Source organism: Denticeps clupeoides, chromosome 6 (assembly GCF_900700375.1).
Source record: "Denticeps clupeoides chromosome 6, fDenClu1.1, whole genome shotgun sequence".
Taxonomy (NCBI): Eukaryota; Metazoa; Chordata; class Actinopteri; order Clupeiformes; family Denticipitidae; genus Denticeps; species Denticeps clupeoides.
Window position 1 is genome coordinate 4,053,822 of NC_041712.1, and position 15,639 is coordinate 4,069,460.

The window sequence follows — 15,639 nt, forward strand, 5'->3', positions numbered from 1 at the left end:
TGGTGCTTCACTCACCATGAACACATTTTTTCGAAATAAACCACAACTGACAAACACTTTAGGCGACTAAAAAGAAAAAAAAAAAAAAAAGTAAAAATAATAGTACACACAGACATTCACATTAGACTCCACACGCAAAACAAAAAAGGACAATATTAAACATCAGCAAATTGAGTAAAAAATAGAATTTAATCTTTTAAATACAATTGTTTTTAAATACAAATATTGATTTGTTCTTCACCTTAATAATAAGCTTCATTATTACTACCGATTATTACCACTAATAGTACCTGCTGAGGTTTGATTTACAGAACGTGAATATACAGGGAAGTTGTGAAACAATGTTTTGGTAATTTCTTGTATTGCTCATTTACATATTTTGTACACAGACATACTAAACATCTACAGATGACCTTAAATTACCTCTCAACTCTGACACTCTCCAATAAAATCACTCCTCTCTGGGTTCAACAAATGGTAATATTTACTTATCAATATGAAACACTATGGCAATTATTATATTAGAGTTATTGTTTTGACAAAACACCAACATTTTTACAACTGGTTTTGTATGGACCCACATATCCATGACTATGTACACATTCTATATTATCTCACTTTACAATTGAGACAATAAGTTTTCATGGGTACAAAAAAATGATTTCAGGACTTAAAAGCTCATCAGTTTGAATACCAAACCTATTCAAATGGATTAAAAAAAAAGTCTGTTAAAGCCCTTCTATACAGACCAGTCCCCCCACTATCAACGTCTCAAAGATGGCTGGTGGTTGTACATGCTCTGGACACGGAGCCACCACCTGGGTTTGACCGTTTGCCTGGTTCCCTTGGAAAGATCTTAAGATACAAAACCCAGCCATCGCACGCTGGTCTGGTGTGGTTTTCTGCATATTAGTAAAAATGGGACAAGTAGTTAGTAATGACGGTAAAAAGCTAGTATTTACTGCATCTTTCAACCCCATGTACAGTGGTGTCTGAAATCGGTACGACTAATACAAGCAAAAATTAAAATGTCTAGATCCCTGGTTTTCTTATTTCTTGCAAAAATTAATTAGCACAAACATTTAACTAAAAAAAAAAAAAAATTCAGAACTCTCCCAAATGGATTGCTTTATTTTAATACCAAACCTGAGGCCAAGCATAACTTTATATTGTACATATCCTAGCTAGAGAGCGCTGAACAGTGAACAGATCTACAAAGCGAAATAAATCTGAAACTGGCTCACGGTTCGAAATAGTCACAATTTGCCCTTTATCTACTGTGGTACACGTGTGAAAGCAGTAGTTTACATCTACATCTGCTTCAGATCACATCAAATCAGACATCCGTGGGGTAGTGGTGGATTTTTATAAGCAGTATTGCACCAACTTTTAGGAAGGTAGTGTAGTTGTGGGTGTCTGAACCGCTCATTAAAGTCTGCAAACAAACCTCAAATGTAAAGATAAGAGTCGTAAATGGTCTCAGATAATCGGGAATTGAGGTTTGTTACATTGTGGTATACAGACAACCTCTTCTAAACCAACCAGGCTTACATCCACTTGCAGTACCAGTAACACTACGGTACCCAATCTAAAAATCTTTTTCAGTTTTAATCTATAATTAATTGGGTAAAGTAACTACCATTTTAAGAATGTGCCTCCACTTCCCTTCAGTTCCTTTTTTTTTTTTTGGAATAAAAAATAATTAAAAAAAAAAAAAAAAAAATCAGAAACAACCAATTTGATCGCCCTTTTGGACGTATAAATTTGGGGGAAAGTGAACGAATGTGTCATGTTTAGCACCGATCGCACTGAGCAACACTGCTTCCAAACATGGCTTTTCCAAGGACAATTCCTAAGAAAGGGAAGACTACTACCAGAGACAGAAATAAAGAGAGACATCTGAACTGATCCGTGGGATTGAGACTGAACTTCCAAGAAAAACGGGGGCACGACAGTAAAAGAAAAAAAACCACCACTGCATCATTTCAATTTTCCTCCATCCTTCACCCTAATTCTTTTAAATCTCACAATGCAAGAAACTTTTCACTGTCAACTGGCAGCTGGTGACGGTGCAGCGTCTTCCCTGGATCTCAGTGCTCAGTCATCGGCCTGAAGCGCTGTGCTTCACTACACAACGCATGGAACACTCCTCACAAAACTACGGTAGAAAGAAAAGAATTACCAACACGTTACGCAAATATGTACACACTTTCTGAGTTTACAATCATGGTTCTCTCTTTTCAGAAATCATCAATCAATCTCTCAGTTACCTACATGCTGCCGATCGGTCACATCTGCACATTGCGGTCACCGACGCGGTCAAACAGACAAGAACCCAGGACATCTTGCTAAGATCAACTCATATTTCGGGGAAAAGACGAGTTTAAACAAATCAACTGACGGAACCCCAGCTTTATTATTTTTCCCTTCACCGCGCAGAATATTGCTTGGAAAAAAACTATTGCATGTCATTTGAAAACAGAATCCAGTTCCACCAACGGAATTTATTGTACGGAACGACGGCATGTCCTCACCCTGTCCTAGTTTCTCACTCCTTTTTACATCTTGCATATTTTTTTATCCAACAGAAAGTCCAATGAATTCTCTACATGTTGGACCAACAGATTGATTAAATTCCATTTGAATTGAAATGGAATCAGTGCGTTTTAACACTTATTTAGCAGCCACTCTTACATAATTGGACTATACGATGATTCGGAGCCAGCGCGCTTATAATAAAACTTGACGTTGGTGGTATGGCTTAATTGTACAATAGAATCATCCCACCGGAAGAGAACGCAGCGTTACCCCCCCAAGGGTATTTCACACTATAAGAGATTTACTACCACACTTCAAAAAAAAGAAAATTACACAAATATTTAAAATATTACACAAAAATCACTGAGGTTGGATGGATGCTGTTTGTAGAAATGAAGGTGTTACTGGGGTCAGTTCTATGAGAGATGTGGTGCCCCTTTGTCCAGGTTTTGGTGTCAGACATCTTCAGTTCACCAGAGACGACTGGATTCTGTGCAATTTCTTTTTGGAGCAGTGGGGAGCGCCACTGGACAGAATGCTGCGCGCAGTCCATCAAATAAGTCTCTTTGTTGCAGGTCTTTGATGACGCTGCATGACAGTGAGTGACTAAGGAGCGCTGTACGCACCTTCGAAAATCAAATACAGCAGGAAGCAGAAACTGAGTCACGTTCGGAGTTCTTCAGGCCGATTCCCTTACAGTAGGACATCATGAAGGCAAGCTGAGGACTTCCAGTCTCCCGTCGTCCACGCAGAGGGATGGATTAGTAGAAACAGAAAAATCCCTCTAGCCCTTGCGGTTTCCTGCGGTCCGGCGTAAGATCTACACTGGCCAAACGCTCCGTCCGAGTAAACGTTCTCTTTCACACCAATTACTGCAACAGTTAGTCCGCCTTGCCCTCCCCGACGCATCTTTACGGCGAGTCCATCATGGCTTCCAGCATCTCCAGGAAAAGTTTGTGCATGGGCACGCCCCCGCGGGTCTTGATACTGTAGAAGGTGGTGAGCGCTCTGCCGGCCGTCTGCCGGAGGAGGGGGAGGGTGAGGAGGAGGCGTCCGGCCCGCTGGGGGTCCTCAGGGTGTCGCTGGCATTCCAGCTCCAGAAGAGCCTGGTGCAGCAGGTCTCGCAGCTTCTGCACAGCCTCGGTGTCTTCGATATACACCGAATCTGAAAGAGCGAGAGAGAGAGAGAAGGAGAGTGAGAAGAGTCGCGCCTTTAACATGCAGATCCAGGCCAGCAGAGCACAGAACGTTTGCATAACAATCAGAGGCAGTGTGGGTAAAGCCGGCAGGGGGTGCAAAAGACAGAAGTGTCCCAGGATTGGGGGAAGAGGAAGTTGCACTCATCTGCAACGTCCACGTGACCCAAGTTCTCTAAATATCACACCTGAACATGATCAGCAACTCTCATTTAGATTCTTCCATTCACTAGTTACCAAGAGTCCTTCCGGAACCGTTTAGGGTTCAGTAGGAACAGATATAAACCTGCGACTGCACAATGAAGATGATAATCAGACTATTGGGGTCCACAGTAGTTGTCCAGCTGTGCATGGTAAATTCTGGTAGTGGGAACCAGTCAGCATGAAACACGCCATTTCCTTCTTTTTCCCCAACAAGCCCATTTCATTTCGTGCCCTTTCATGTTTAGGGGGGGTGTATGAAGGGCTCACAACTTTTAAAGCGATTTAGATCAGTATATATCAGTATGAATGTCAAACCAAGAATGTAAGATTACGTTACTGCACATTTACAGTAAACTGTTAGACATGGACGGACAGTGGTTTACTACTGGTGTATTTTGGTAAGTGCATAAAGTCTCTGAAATATGCTTAATTCTCCTTTAACTTTAATTACTTCAATTAATTCCTTTATTCCCAATCAATCTTGGCTGCCAATGAGTTTTCTGTCTGAATTTAGAAGATTTATTTTTTTTTCTTACTATTCAGAGAACATTTTCTAGCCATGCTATGGTACTACTTCCAGAGCGTATCACACTGAGAACTGAAAAACTTCGGATTCTGGCTACCCGAGTTGGTGAGGGCAATGGCCTTCAGCATGACAAACTCCTCCCGGTCCAGCTGGAGGGCGCGGAAGCGGCGTGCCAGTTGGCTAATGGCAGCGTTGAGCTCGGTCAGGCCTGCCACCCGGGACATTTCCTCATCCAGGACAAAGTCCTCTGCAAATACCACCTCATCCTCACAGCCCAGGGAGCGGTAGGCCACCCCCAACACCAGCACCTCCAGCCACACTGACTGCAGCACAGACATCTGGTCAGCCAGAGACAGAGCGAGGAACCCTGCAGGATCAATCACATTCAACACAAATATGAGAATTTAAATCTGTTTTGTCACCTCATTATAACCGCACATTCACAATTACACAGGACGGCTAACCAAAGCAAACTGTTCCTCAAAAAGGGCTCTCAGAATAATAAAGAATTTATATGAGATATTTTTAAGTCAGTCAGTCAGTAATTCATCCAAGTGCCAACATACAAAATGCCAGTCATCCATGGTTTGCGAAAAAAGTTCAAAGGGCGCAACCTGACAGCTGCTCAGGCTTTTTCAAGCCCGTCCTTTGCCTACTTCAGGAAGCATAGAGTGATTTTTAGCACCTTCCAAATGCCCCGCCCTCACCCATCCCCACTGTCCACTTCCCACACGACCCTCTCACCAGGGATGTGTTTGGCCCAGCCAATGATGACCACCAGCTCTCGGTCGGCCAGGTCACAAAGAGTGGTGAGTGTCCTCTGGGCCGTGTCCGGCTGCAGTGGGTCAGGCATGGCAAACAGCTTCTCTGGTTCGGCCACCATGAGATGGGAGACGATGATGTTGGAGGAAGCTGGAAAAAGTAGTCATTTTTAAACATGAGACATTATTCAGGCTGTAATGCTGTGATTAAAAAAAATAAATCTATTCTCAAAGGCACCAGGGGGCACCAGAGTCTCTGTAACTCAAAGCTCTTGGTAAGCTGTAGACAATTGTGGCTTTTCTTCCCTAGATTCAATGAACTCATTAAAAGAACACTGCAGCACCACATGGAATTGCAGTCATCATATTTTTTATATGATTCTGATGGACACCACTGCACTTTATAAATAAATGTTGAGGCCTGGATTCGCGCTGTGGACACGGAAGCTCACCCTTCTCTCCCTCCTTCCTCAGCGGAATGGGGGCACTCTGGTACGTGGCGTTCTCCACCTCAGGACGTCGTTTATACTTTTGACGGCCTCCTCTGACGCGATCTAGACGCACTCCTGCAATGGACGAAGTAACACACAGCTTGACGGGGCGCGAGGGGCGGGGAGCTCACTCTCTCTTCACCGCGGCCGTGCCACTCACCCTCTTTCAGCATGCCCACTTTGAGACATTTGGTGAAGCGGCAGGCCTGGCAGGCCTTTCTACGGCGCTTGGTGATCTCGCACTCGTTGGACGCCGGGCAGCTGTACTCAATGTTACCTGTGGGGCAGATTTAACCGACTAAGACCGCAACCAAACACTTTTTCTTGTAAAAAAAAATCATTCAAAAAAATCATTTCTCAAATCAAAGGGTTACTGTTTTCACTTAATCATTCTTATTTATTAAGTTTTAGATAGAGCCTTCCCAAACCATTTCAGGGTTACTGTTGGGAACATGAAAGACCTTTACTGCCTGAAACCTTTTCACCGTACTGTATATGTGAAACATACCACTGCCCACCAGCATCTACAGGAACGTTTTCATCACGACATTCAAGTTCTTAAGGTTCTTCGCTATGATTTAATACATATTATAGGGTCGTCTCTAGTTTCCAAAAGACCCAAAGTATCGTCTGAAATCAGCTGTAAGCAGCTCACCCTGAATCGTCCTTTTGAAAAAGGCCTTGCAGGCTTCACACGAGGCGACCCCATAATGGTAGCCCGACGCCACGTCTCCACACACCAAACAGAGCCTCTTGGGTAGCGTGCTCAGGGTGTACTTGCAGCGTCCACCCCCGCTGCCCGTGGAGCCTTCTTCGGCGCCATCCCCGGTCTCTTCCTTGAAGTGGCACCGCAGGGGAGGCGTGTACAGGGGCGGGGAGTAGCGCCCGGCGCTGTCCCCTCGGGTACCGCCACCGCCGCTCTGCGAGGAGTCTGAGGATGCTCCGCCCGGACTGACTCTGCCTCCCCCGCCTCCCTCTGGACTGCTGGGCTCCGCCTTTATGTATAGCTCAGAACGACGCTCTCGAGAAGACATGATCTCTGCACAGGGGTGAGAAGAGCAATTACCATTAAACAGGACGATTGTTTCTGAAATAATAATCAATGTAATAAATTTGTGATTATTGATACTTACAAAATTACATCCTATTTCCAAACCGAGAACATGATGAAATCAACTTTATCTTGTGCAAGACAATATTAATGCTTCCCTCAAGCGTAGGCCTACAGTTCACACGGTCCAGGGCAGAATTCCATAGAATTGAATTTCTGTCCCATTTACAAATGCCACATTGCTGTCGCCACGTTATCCATCACGACCGGAGGAGCAACGCTGAGAGAACTTTACGATGAGAATCGAACGGCTGAGACCTGCGGTCTGTGCGCAAGGCGGCAGCAGTAATCCTGGCCCCAGTTACTCCACCTTCAGAAGATTAGGGTCATTAATCCAGGAGAGGCGGTGCAATCCTTTAATTAAAACTTTAGAGAGCGACCTGGTCTGAAGAGGACAGCAGCAAACCACCCTATTCCACAATCACAAAATCCATCTGACACACACACTGTACCAATGACGTACGTTTTAAAATATGCTACCATTCAAAATCTTAGTCATTTACAGATTCCATTGCTTTTCACAAGTTATGAATGTGGTATGATTTTAAATCTTAAGATTTTTAAATAATGATGTCGTCAGCAGATACTCAACTGGTGCATTTGGCCGGTTTTAGTGTCCCAGGATTAGTTCCTTTGCACTAAAAATCACTGCACTTTTCTAATGTAATCATATGTAGCTTTTAGGGTGTCATTAAATCGGACAGGGGAGCCTGTCCAGACAAACTTGGTCAGATGCTGCATTAAAAGTGTGGTATTATCTAGACACGGTTTCTCACTAACTTCCCCACGCGAATCCTGCCCTGATCCTCCCACACGAGGTGTCGCAACGCCGGGAAATGTACAGAGCCGCTCCGGTGGCCCGGTGCCCGGACGGACTGCACCCTGACTCGCAGAGCACACGACCTTTCACCCAACAGGCTGGCGCCCTAAACCCACTCGGCCAGAGAAAAGGGGGATGCTCCACGCTCCGTGGATCTCTGTCCGGAGTCGCCCGCCACTCACGTGAGAGTGGCGGGGGAGCACCGGGGTTAAAAAGCCGCGGGAGATGAGCGTCTACCCCGCGGACACGGCCCCGTTTCGCGGTTTGTTTACGAGCCCTTTAGCCTGCTAGCTAACTGCAAAAGGCGTGTTAGCCGAGCAGCTAACAGGCTAACAGTAGCCGGAATCCGGCCCGAATCGGCGGCGAATATCCGTCCCCGCGGTGGCCATTTACCGATAAAACCCGCACACACGCGGCTCACAGTCGGCGTTCGCGCTTCCACGGACCGGCTCACGGTTACCGGTAAACGAAGCTAGCTGGCTATCACGCGGCGGACTCACCTCCGGGACCGGGGACGGCAGCGAGCCCGGGACTATTTCCTCGACCTGTAGCTGGGGGCGGAGGCGCACTAATGTCGTGCTGAACGCCGTCCGCTAACTTTCTCGGCTGCGGCAGCGTGCCTGCGTCGGCGCGGAGGAAGAGGAGGAGGAGGAGGCGCTACCGCTGGAGGAAGGCAGAGGGGAGGAAAGGGCCAAACACAGACATGAATGGAGCCGAAGCAGCAACCGAGATTTCTCGCTACGAGCCTGTCCGAAGAAACGGAGGGAAAGGTCAAAGGTCGAGCCCCCTGCCTGCCCCCTAACGCGCTCAGTGTGCAGCATGATTACGCCTCCCCTCCACTGACATGCTAGAATCCGCATGCTGTGTGAATAGTAATAGCATTTAAGAGCAGCGTTAATCGCTTTTTACTCTTACTCAGTGTTATACTGAAACGGCAAACTCTTTTAAAATTCAAAAATAGTACATTGTACAATACAAATGAGTAAAATAGTACAATAAAATAATACATTGATATAAATATTTTAGATTATTGTAATAAAAAATAAACACATCATGCAAAAGAAGTGGCAGCATTTTGAGAAATCAGTGTACATTAGTCTAATCATTTCAACTAGCTTTGAGTCTCATTTGCAATGCCTAATTAGTAACAATTAGTACTGTGCCAGTATGACATACTATGCACGCACATGCTCGGGCATCTTAAGCTGCTATTGCAGACTGTGCCTACAGCTTGAATAGTTTAAAATGCAAAGCATTCAGTGGTGCTTCAGTTTCACTTCATTAGTGGACCTGGCCATCTCAGATTCTACGGTCTGACACAGAGCCTCTTATCTGCAGACGTGGTCGGGATGAACAAAACCGAGGTTCTTCATCCAGTCTTCTAGAAAGCGTTTTGTGATTACGATAGTTATATACATATGGTTAGAAATTATTACCTGTTTATAGCAGTGCGGTTCTTGCTTTTATTGCTGCTTTCATGCGGCTTGGTCAGATCTCTGTGGTCATCAGGGCCCCTGAAAAGTAGAAAAGCACCTTATTGAAAAAAATGGACATTATGAACATATAAAGGTCCCCTATTATGATTATTTAGTTTTTGCTTTTATATAGGGCTTAGTCACAGAAATGACGGCAACACTTCATGTTTGGCACCTCAGTGCTTTTCCAGAAAAAATAAACTGGTTCTTCAGAAAAAATACATTTGTGCTCATTTTTTACATCCAATCACTGAACAACTGCAATGCTTCAAACTTTTGGAAGCCATGATGGTAGGTGGAGGAAATGTTTTAGGGAAGGGGTGGGAAATTCTTTGGAAGGGCAAAACATGAGAAACGGGAGGTAACCTTTCCCCTTATGACGTCATAAGGGGACAAATTCTAGATAAGACCTTCTGAGCTGCCGCTTTCTGAATGATGAAGCAGAATGACCAAATCACTCTTTACACCTATCACCATTTCTTGTCACTGCAGGACCATAGACAGGCTGGGGGAACTCGTATTAATGTTCAATAATCTCACAAAGAAAAAAAATTTAATATAGGGGACCTTTCATCCCTTTGCGCACTGCGCCCCTGGTGCCGGCGCCTAAACTGTAGTCGTTGTTCTAATCATGATATATACTAAAAACTACAAGTGTATTTAACAAAACACGAATGCTAAAATTTATGGAAATATTATCACTGGCTGCACCAAAAATTTCAAACAGATAGTTGCAGCAACTGCAGAGAAATACGCAAAATAGTTTCCTGAAGTCACCTCTATAAGGTTCCGTGGTTACTCAGCAATTACTTTATTCCAACGTAAGCCGCGTTTCAACACGTGCGCCTGCTGATGTCATTTTGGCTGCCTCTAAAAAGGTTATTTTTGATTTATAATATTGTCTAGGTGATTTTTTGTGTCCATACATGTATTTAGCAATGTTTACGTATTTTTGCCATGTGTGTCTGAGAGCCACATGATTGACAGCTCTCTCCTCCGGTCCTGTGCTGGGGGCAGCTCACCAAAACCAGGCAACGCACCGCATTTCTCTTGTGTGTGGAGATTCAGGCTCTGACATGGAAGGCGATGCTATCTGGGATGTTTTGCAATATGGATTATGAGATACACGCTGTATCTGAGCAACACGACAGCTGTGGCTTTACAAGTGTAAAAAGTACATTGATCTAGATGTAATATCTGTATTTAACTGCAATTTTAGAAGAACATTTGCATTGTTTGATTCTTCCTACTTATTTCAGGGAGGAACACTATGATGGTGACATGATGCCTCAGAAGAGGATGCACAGCCTGCACAGTTCTCCTTCCACACCACGAGAACCCACTGGAGGGCAGCTGAACTGTAAAAATAATTCTATGTCATCACACCAGACATGAAACTGTCTAGAACCCGGTTCTCTAACCTAGTGAAGTGATTATTGGTGAGAAACTATGTAGCAGTGTTAGGAAGGCCTTTTTCCTGCTTGGTTTAGCTTGGAGAGGCTGGAGGACATGTGAGGGCTCCTACCGCCATCCAGTCCTAAAACTGCAATTAGTGAACTAAATATCAAACATAAAGGCTGTATCAACAGTGTATTGAATCAGAAAATTACAATTGTACAACTTTTTCTTGCATTTTGCTTGCATTAACTGCCCGAAATGACATCTTTGTGGGCCCAAGTGTTGAGTTTCACCATGTGCACAAAGACAAAACAAACAAACAAGCATAAAGATGCACAAAGAGGCCATTTTTTTTTATATATATACACACATATTTTTTTGCATGAAATGTCATTGTTGAAATCTACTCAACCTGATATACAAGGTTGGCATGACGTGTGTACGTGTAAACTATGCAACAGCTTTCACAACATATGACATTTGAAGTCCCTGACCGCCTCCAAACATGGTTTTGGTAGAAAATGCTGAGCGAGGGGAAATGGCTCCTTTCATCATCCACAGACTCCTTAACAGTTCTTATCTGCGCCTAACCCTCACTCACTCACTCACTCACACATGCATGCATGCATGCACACACAGCCCCACACAACAGTCCCTTCCCCCACTCTGTGTGACACATTCCAAAGGTCAATGTCACCAGAGGGCTTGAAGGACAAAGGCATTGACTTCAATCTCGATCACATGGGAGGCACATTCTCAGGGAAAAAATTATTTTGGTAAATAAAATTAATCTTGAACGTCATCTGGAAACGCTGTTAAATTGTCATTATCAAGAGGCCAATTCCAAGGCAGAACAATCCAAAAATCAAAAAGTCTTCACGGGGGACTGTTTGAAAAATGGCCTTCAGCTTTCCACCCCTCGCAGTCTTTGAGGTTAAGAGGTGTTTGTCATCTAAAAGCGGCTTAAATCCCCAATCACATACTGACAATAATCTGTACAACTGCATCGATTTCAAAGCGAACATGCAGAATTACTGAAAAAAAAGACAGTGGTCGCCTGATTCATTTTCTGGCTTCTTTAAAAAAAAAAAACTTCACTGACAAGAAGCGTGTTAGCCTCCAGGCTTTAGCCACCTGTGTGTGTGTGTGTGTGTGTGTGTGTGTGAGTGACCAGACCTCAGAAGGTGACCTTGCCCAGTGAGCCTTGACTGGTTAAAGGTTAATTGTAAACTGGATTACAAGTTCTTAAGAACAGGGATTCCCAGGGCTGCTGCTCAAGGCGGACGGGACTGTTCTTCCCTGATCACGGTGGCTATGGGACACAAGGAATAAAATCCGAAGAATCACGTCACTGTTCTGTCATTATATATGCACTTCACTGGCTTCCATCCCCTGGTTTTATGGCTTTAAACTATTTTTATCATGTAGAAGACACCAAATGGACAAGTACCTTCATACATTATTGACCGTATAGCCATGTGGATGAAGATGTGGATGAAGATCCTGCACCTCCCCAGAAATCTACTCATTATTGTGCATCAAAACTTTGGAATGGAGCTGCTGACCCAGCACAACCCCTCCAGTTGTGTAGATCTTCTTCCAGTGTATTCCAGCACCATGAGCTGAACATACTGCGTCTTCGAATGCCGAGTACGTGTTAATTAGTTAGTTATCACCCGCTATCAAGTCATTAAATAATAAACTTTTAAGACGGAGTGAGCGTGGCCGTCATGACGTCAGGAGATACGTCGCGAAAGCCTCGAATGCTGGGATGATGGAAGCAGCAAGTTTATTTTTAGCCCTCGACTACGGAATCTATTGGCAAATGCGACACGTCTCGTGGAGCAGATGAGGAGAGGAAAAAAAAACACACACACACACACACACACACACTCACTCACACACACACGCACTCTCTCTCTCTCACACACACACACCGTGCAGCGGCGCAGACGCGCAATCCCACCAAGGTCAGTTCTGGACTCATGTGTTCCACTCCACAAAAACTTATTTAATCGCCTTACGCGGAGAGGAGCGTCCAGCTACGCTGTTCCCGGTTTTCCGACTGTTTCACTCACGCACGACAGACACGACGTCGCGCTCAGCAGCTGTCGAGTTCTCTCTCTCACACACACACACACACACACACACCGAGAGACAGCGTACCTGCATCGGTCCAGCCGTAAATCCACGGGCGCTAACAACAGCCGCCGGTTTCTTCCTCCTAATTCCCAACCAGCCCGGCCTGCAGCGGCCCTGTCGCCGGTATCGCGAGAAGATGCGCGACTCTGCGGGATTTCGTCAATTCGGGTCGACCAGCGCGTTCCTGACCGGACCCGCCGCCTCGCTGTCGACTGGTCTCCGTCGCCGCCAGCACCAGGTTCCCGTCTTCTTCCCGTTACGTATATTCCTCCTCCTCCTCCTCCTCCTCCTGCTCCCCCCGTTACGTCCGCGCGCCGCCGCCAATCCGGTGTCCCCGCGCAGGCGGCGTCAGCGTCGCAACAGCAGAGCGAGGAACACCGATACGACCGAAATGAATAAATGTATGTCGGAACGCGTGGAAGCGCTCCGCGGCTTTTACTGCTGTGGCGTGTGGGCGGGAGCCGGGACTGGTTTTATGCCCGACACACTTCGCACCCGCGCAGCTTTGATCCTAGATGGCCGCGCAGTGCGGGTGGAATGCGGCCGCGCTCTAGATGGCATGGAAAATGTTCAGTCTTGTGACAGTGACCCGACTCCCTGCTCCAGGCCGCCCGGCACGGAGCCAGCGGGGTGGGGGTCACCGGGACTGCGGAGCAGGAACTGAGGGCAAACCGGCGTTGCCAGGTGTGGCGACACATTCCCGGCAATTTACCAAATAAGCGACCCGGCACACGACCATGAAAACGCACAACTGCGGAATCCTGAATGTTCGTGCCAGTTGTGGTGCAATGAAATGCTTTGTGCTTACACAACGTAAATAATGAGCGCCGACACTACGTTCCTGCGGATTGAAAAGCGCAAAAAATGTGTTTTACGTGAAATTTGTCAATTTAAACTGGAACGAGTGTCTATCTAAAAATATTTCACACGTGACCAAGAGAACCAAAGAGCAAACAGACACTGGGATACAATCCCCACCACCATGATACGCGAAACCAGAGCCGCGTACATTCAGCGGACCTGGCAACACCGCAGTAACCGGAGCGCGGCTGCTGGCGGCGGCGGAGGAAAAGCGGCGCGGCGCGTCCCGTGAGCTGCTGTAACGGGAAGGATCGCGTTCTCCGCCGGGGTTTCTGGTCGGGGACCACGCGGCCGGGAGAATGCTTCCTTGGCAGGGGCACGAGTGATAAAATGCGGCGCGCAGGAACGGATCTGCAATACGCGCTCAGAAGTGGCCGGTTTTTACTGCGGCCATAAAACAAGACGGATGCGCGCCTCGTCGGGGGGCGGGGCGAGTCGGCGCGCTCCGTGTCATTGAGTCCTCACCAACGACCTTGAATTCAAGGTCACCCCCGAATCCGCATGAAGCCGCAGTGCTGCACTCTCCCGCGGATCCGTGTCACATGTAGTGTTTTTACTCTGTAATTCTGCTTACAATCAGCCTCGGCATGAAGGAAGCGGGTCTTTCCCCCCTGCCGCGGTAAGCTGTGTCGCCGAAATGGGTGCGGAGGAATGCTGGCAGGGGTCATGACCTCGAGACAGGTGTGGACATCTATACAAACACTAATCCCCAAATACCGACCCAGAACTGACCCAGGACATTGCAGAGGTGGCTTCTTTAGATGGCACACACATGGCGATGTTCTACTCGCTCTGATCTCCAGTATGATGTGCAGGTTCCTCATCGCAGACCACAGACTGTCAGTTGTGATCACCGAATTTACTATGAAGTGCTACGTATTTTTCTGACATCCACCAGAACATGCATTTGGACACTCAAATGTTGTTTGGAGACAGAGATTAAGGGGGTTGGACACAGTTAGATGGCATCAAAAAGTCCAAATAAGCAATGGGGAAATGGCAACAAGATCAAGAAAGTCATAGAAGTTATCGCGTTAACCCTAACATGGTTGCTGTACATAATTTCCATCCACACCTTACTTTCTAATCAATTCCAATACAGTCAATCTCATACGAGATTGTTCTCACGTGGCCATCCATCACTGCCCTTTGTTGGCGGATCGCCTACAGGAAAGATGTATAGGTACGGTGCCAGCAAGTGCTCATGACGTAGACACAGAGAGTGTCCTCTAGCGCAAGGTCACTCATACGCAGTGGCTTGGGACATCCTGAGTGAAGGACCAGAGCCATCGGTTGTAGTCGGTTATTACGGCGTATTGGGCGCATGCCGCAGACTTATAAACGTGCGTCTTCCACGCCCTTCGTCAGGGTGGTTTAAAAATATCCCGTGACCTTCACTCCGCATGTGAACTAAGAGGAAACTCTTTGGTGGGCAGTACGCATTTGTGGTTAGCCTCATAGTGCTGTATTAATGTTTAACAAGCTATCAGAAATGCAAGCAATCAGCCACAACAGTTATTCTGTCACTGGACCACAGGGAGTCCAAAGGAAAATAATGCTGCTAATATGCTATTATAATATGTTTTTGCACAGCATAAACATGTATCATTTGTATATATGTAATAAATATAACTTTATACTAGTATAAGGACCCAGGTCTGGGTCTTAAGTTAATTATAGGATTTTTATGATGTTTTCTAATAATTTTTTTGTCCTTGAAAGCACAGTAGTAAGAATAGGAGCACCCTTCCAGTCATCTGCAACAGCAGGACGCTTCCTAAGCAGCAGTCAGTGGTTCTTTTTTCATAAAAAAAAAAAGACACTAGATTGTCTTTCTGCGCATAACCAGGCCTGGATGCAGTATTTAAATTGCATTTTGATTGAAGCGAGCCTGAATTGTTGTAGCTTTCTGTGCACTCACGTTCCTTTAGAATGTCCTGCTAGAGAACACAAAATGAACTTAAGTCCAAAAACAATTTATTAATGCATTATAATACAAGAGCTAAGTTGTCCAGAGAGCAGAGTTAGCCATGTGCCTAAACACCCCTGCAGCTTTGGTTGTCCTTGAAGAGCTGTCAATGTCAGCATTCAGCACATAATGGACAGCGTTATGCTG

At 45.8% G+C, this 15,639-nt stretch overlaps 1 protein-coding gene across 4 annotated transcripts; it reads right to left on the reverse strand.

The window, feature by feature from the left end:
• Positions 1-170: 170 nt before the first annotated feature.
• On the reverse strand, positions 171-13,242 carry esrra (estrogen-related receptor alpha). 4 transcript variants are annotated; one of them, XM_028982313.1, is made up of 9 exons: positions 12,687-13,232; positions 9,084-9,161; positions 8,148-8,310; positions 6,372-6,755; positions 5,877-5,993; positions 5,678-5,791; positions 5,209-5,376; positions 4,562-4,831; positions 171-3,703 (listed from the first exon to the last, which is right to left on the reverse strand). In XM_028982313.1, exons 4-9 carry the CDS (start codon positions 6,748-6,750, stop codon positions 3,450-3,452), a joined length of 1,302 nt encoding a protein of 433 aa, XP_028838146.1. In that variant the 5' UTR covers positions 6,751-6,755; positions 8,148-8,310; positions 9,084-9,161; positions 12,687-13,232; the 3' UTR covers positions 171-3,449. The 4 variants fall into 4 exon arrangements, with proteins under 4 accessions (XP_028838146.1, XP_028838147.1, XP_028838148.1 ...); XM_028982314.1 differs by lacking the exon at positions 8,148-8,310 and having other exon boundaries at positions 12,687-13,233; XM_028982316.1 differs by having other exon boundaries at positions 3,565-4,831; positions 12,687-13,242.
• Between the last annotated feature and the right edge of the window lie 2,397 nt (positions 13,243-15,639).

Excerpts from the sequence above, each read along its gene's own strand:
- esrra (XM_028982314.1), bottom strand. The coding sequence starts at position 6,750 with ATGTCTTCTCGAGAGCGTCGTTCTGAGCTATACATAAAGGCGGAGCCC. Across the intron at positions 5,994-6,371 it reads TTTCAAAAGGACGATTCAGG|GTAACATTGAGTACAGCTGC; the intron begins GTGAGCTGCTTA and ends TCTGCCCCACAG. Across the intron at positions 4,832-5,208 it reads CTGGGCCAAACACATCCCTG|GGTTCCTCGCTCTGTCTCTG; the intron begins GTGAGAGGGTCG and ends TTGATCCTGCAG.